Source organism: Chaetura pelagica, unplaced genomic scaffold (assembly GCF_000747805.2).
Source record: "Chaetura pelagica isolate M959 unplaced genomic scaffold, ChaPel_1.0 scaffold88, whole genome shotgun sequence".
Taxonomy (NCBI): domain Eukaryota; kingdom Metazoa; phylum Chordata; class Aves; order Apodiformes; family Apodidae; genus Chaetura; species Chaetura pelagica.
This window is the reverse complement of record NW_009954313.1, coordinates 726,286-730,549: the sequence shown is the minus strand read 5'-3', so window position 1 is coordinate 730,549 and position 4,264 is coordinate 726,286. Positions and strand designations below refer to the sequence as shown.

Sequence of the window (4,264 nt, the reverse complement as noted above, 5' to 3'; positions counted from 1 at the left end):
TGCCCCCGGCCATGACGGTGTACGCGCTGGTGGTGGTCTCGTACTTCCTCATCACCGGAGGTGAGTGCGGCGGGGCCGGGCGCTGGCAGCGGGAGACCCTGCCCGGGCACGGAGCCCCTGCCGCTGCCGGCCCCTTGTCCGGCTCCGGGTCGCTCGTCAGGCCAGCGCGGGGCGTCCCGGCGGTGTTGAAGTTCTCGCCGTTTGCTGCTGTGAGTCACGGGCGATGGTTGCTCTTCTCCCCGCAGGGATTATCTACGACGTGATTGTGGAACCTCCCAGCGTGGGGTCGATGACAGACGAGCATGGGCACCAGAGGCCGGTGGCCTTCCTGGCGTACAGGTAGGAGCAGGGCTCTGCCCCCTCCAGCCAGGAGCTGCAAGCGAGTAAACCCGTCCTGCCGAGCCGTGCGTCTGCTTGGTTGAGCTCTCTGTGCAAGGCAGGTTCTGCTCTGTAGCTGTCCTTGGTTTGCAAATAAAAAACCCAAACATTAACATCACTGGAAGTGGGAAAACTCAGCCCTTCCAAAACTTTATCAATGAACAGCCTGGTAAGAAAAAGATTTAGATCTGGCAGTACTTATCTCTCTTCCAAGCCAGTGCTGCTAAAGTTGAGTTCTGCAGTGGGTGTGGATACATGTGGTCATTTCGTAGCAGGATACATAATGCTTGTCAGATTTTCAGTTCAGGCATTTTAGACTTAATGCAATTGCAATTCTTGTGCCTGAGGATGGGGAATATAATTATAAGTGTGTAACAACAGTGTCTTCTTCGGGCCTTTCGCTTCTATTACTGAAAATAAGCTAGAGATTGCTTAGTTGCCAGTTGGTCTACAGAGTGTTAAATTGACGTTTGTTACTTTGGGGGGGCGTGTTTTGGGGTGTTGTTTTGTTTTGATTTTATTTTGGTCTGAAAATAAATAATGTTCTTTGTTAAATATCAAAAATGTTCCTCAAATCTCTGTGGTCTGTGGCATTCCTCATGTACAGATTTTGCGTTGGACTAGGTATAATCCATGTCTTGGACTGGCTGGAACTGTTGCAGCATAGATGAGTTGGACTACTGGAGGGGGTTGTTAGCATTTTAGTGCAATTCAGTGAAAAAACCATGAAAAAAGATGAAATGGTTTTCAGAATGTGAGACTAGCCCAGCCTGGCCGCTTCATGCCACGTCTGTGAATTGCTAGTCTTGCTAATTAACAAGGATAGGAGAAAGGTTCAGTGACTGTGGGAAGCAGGAGATGTGTGATTCAGGTGCAATATTCTGTCTAAGCCTTGGCTTCCCCCCTCTCAGCACAAGCTTTGTAAGCAGGAAACCCAGCAGCATGGACTGACAGGGAGCCCTTTCAGGCTGGGTCCCCCCGTGTGCTGGCTCAGGGAGCCAACAGCAAAACACATGGCCAGCAAGAGCTGCTCTGGTGTGTGCTCACCCAGTACATGTGCTTCGTGTGCTGATACAGTAGTGCTTTGAGTGGGCTTTGTACTGAAATGAGGATTTAGGCACTGCTGCCGAAACCTCAGGGTGGAAATAGGACTTGGAAAGCTTAGTGGCCTTGGGGGATCATGGTTCCAAGCCTCGTGTCACCTATGAAATCAGGTGCTACTTTGGATATTTCTGCAAACTTGCTTGGTAGCTGTTAGTGTACGCTGCTACATGTAAAACCAGTAGTAATACTGGTCACCTTGCAGACTGTCAGTTCCAGAGATAAATTACATGCTCAAGCCTTGATGCAATTGCACACCATCAGTTTCCATACCTACTTTTTGTTAGGAAGTCAGGCATCAAAGTCCATCGTCCTGTGTATTTGTATAGGTAAAGCAGGTTGAGTAGATAGAGTTTGAAATGTAAGTAGTTTCTTTAGAACAAATATTTTTCTGACCCTCTCTTTCCCCCGTCTCCCCTTTTTTTTTCCCTTTAGAGTAAATGGGCAATATATAATGGAAGGGCTTGCATCCAGCTTCCTCTTCACAATGGGTGGCCTTGGATTCATAATTCTGGATCGATCCAATGCACCAAATATCCCCAAGCTGAATAGGTTTCTTTTGCTCTTTATTGGGTTTGTCAGTGTGCTTTTGAGCTTCTTCATGGCCAGAGTTTTCATGAGGATGAAATTACCGTAAGTGATTTAATACTTTTTCAGCTTTTATTTTATGGCTCGTGTGTGCTTCTTAAATGTAAGAGTAACAGAAAGTACAATGAACTATGCTAAAGATCTGCAGCTTGGCCATAAGGTATTGACTTAACATTCCTCCTTTCTTAAGTGTTTTTTTTAACCTCTGCAGATTAATGTAGAATTTTGTTCCATAAGACAGAAGTGGTGGGTTCCCTGGCAGCAGGTATCTGGATGGAGAGCTGGTCTATATTTTCTTGCTTTGTCAATGCTATATATTTACTTGATTCATTGAGTATATGTGTCTTAACAGTTCTTTTTCTTAAACCCATTAAAGAAAGGGGATTCAGAAAAATGGAAGAGACAAAGAGACTAGAGTTTTGTTGAGTGCCAGAAAATGTTTGGTTATACTAAGTATCTTCTTAACACTGGTAGTTCACATAAAGGGTACAAATAAAGAGCCTTTTATAGCGTGTAACCTGGGCTTCAAAAATTCCAATTACCAAAGCTGGATTGAGAAAAGGGTAATCCATTTTCAGTGTTCACTGAAGATCAGCTGAGGAAGGAGTGTGTAGTTAGGCTGGCCAGTTTCTACCTTGGACAGGATTAATTGTTTTAAATAGCCTTGACCAGCAGAGTTTGTGGAAGTCTGAACTTTTTAAGGCCATTCTTGATTTTGAGGAGTGCTACCTGTGTTTGCTAACTTTTTTCCTAACCTATTTTTTTTTTTTTTTTGCAGGGGCTACTTGATGGGTTAGTACCTCTTGTGATGTATGAAAGCCCGAGCCAAACTTAGTTCTCTTCACAAAGCATTTAAGAAGAAGCAGCAAGAAACAAATTTCGTAGTCACCGTCAACAGGAAGGAGACCTGGCCATGAAAAACAGCTAGGGAAGGAGTGCTTTCTCTGCAGACAAACTCTAACTACCAATGGCTGATTTGTGGCTTTGAAGCAATGTTTTCTCATTTCTGTTTTAGAGCTTTTGAAAAGAACAAGTTACCTAGCTGTAGGGTTTTTTTATATCCCAACCTAGTATGAAATAGAGAACCTCTCTGTAGCTCTACCTGAAATGAGTATTAGCCATTGGCTTGACATATTTTCTTGCTGGTCTGTCTCCTCTTCCCTGTGTGGGACAGTTACATGTGTGAATCACAGAAGAAACACCTGAAACGTTTAACTCCAAGTTATAATTAGAAAATAATTAACTTCAGATGCTTCCCAGTCAAAAATACCATGTGTCTGAGATTATTTCAAAAGCACCTTTTGCCTTGATATTAATGGCCCTACGTGAGCAAATCCAAACATGTACTGAGACAGGAAAACTGTGTGAACGTGCATTTCTTTTTCAAAAAAGTGTATGAAAGGAGCCAAATAAAACTTATTTTCTACAAAATTATTTGAATTTGATGCAGTTTGTGAAGCTTTTTTCTTGTGTACATGGCCTGTTCTACATCCAGGCTTGAGATGCCATACCCTAGTATGGCCATATAATCAGCTTTATTTGTCATTATTGGATAATTATTTTTTTTATATATATAAAAGAGAAGAAACCTCATGTTTTCAATTAACTTGCACTGTGTTCCAATGACATACTGTTCTCAGTAGCCAAGAAGACTTACTTTGGAAGCTGCTGGTATTTTGTGTGAGAGCTGAGGCTCCAACTTAGTTCGTCTTCATTTTAAAAGACTGAAAGTTACAATCACGTTTGTTTGAGGTGGTGTGTTGCATTCTGGGAGAAGGAAAGATCCCTTTAAATCTCCATAAATACCTTTTTTGCAAGCCGTGTGTGTTTGCAAACGAACACTTGTGAGTGTTGGCGGCGAGGCTTCAGCCAGCCGCTTGCAGAATGCCTCGTCTGCCTCCTCTTCCTGGCTGGCTGGACTAGAACAGGCTCCCAACAGGATTCCTGCCTTGTTGGCCTTCCCCCCTCATCCTCACCCATAAGCAATCGACCCTCTCATCGCTGCCATCGAGCTCTACAGACGGGAGCGCTCCCGGCGCTCGAGCGGTGCCGCTGCCAGGAGGGCGGAGCTGTAGGGGCGCGGACGGCGGGGGCCGGGGGTGGGACGGGATTCCTCCTCCCCCAGGTCCCGAAACCAAACCCCCCCGACCCGGTCCATCAGGACGCGGCTGGGAGCGCGGGCGGGCGCCCCGGGGCC

General features: G+C 45.3%; 1 protein-coding gene across 1 annotated transcript; it reads left to right on the top strand.

The window, feature by feature from the left end:
- Positions 1–2: 2 nt before the first annotated feature.
- Positions 3–2,864, top strand: OSTC (oligosaccharyltransferase complex subunit (non-catalytic); the record flags this gene model as incomplete). The annotated part of the gene is made up of 4 exons (XM_010004110.1): positions 3–60; positions 246–339; positions 1,915–2,112; positions 2,846–2,864. Coding segments are annotated over 4 exons (369 nt in total), but the record flags the coding sequence as incomplete, so codon positions are not given.
- Between the last annotated feature and the right edge of the window lie 1,400 nt (positions 2,865–4,264).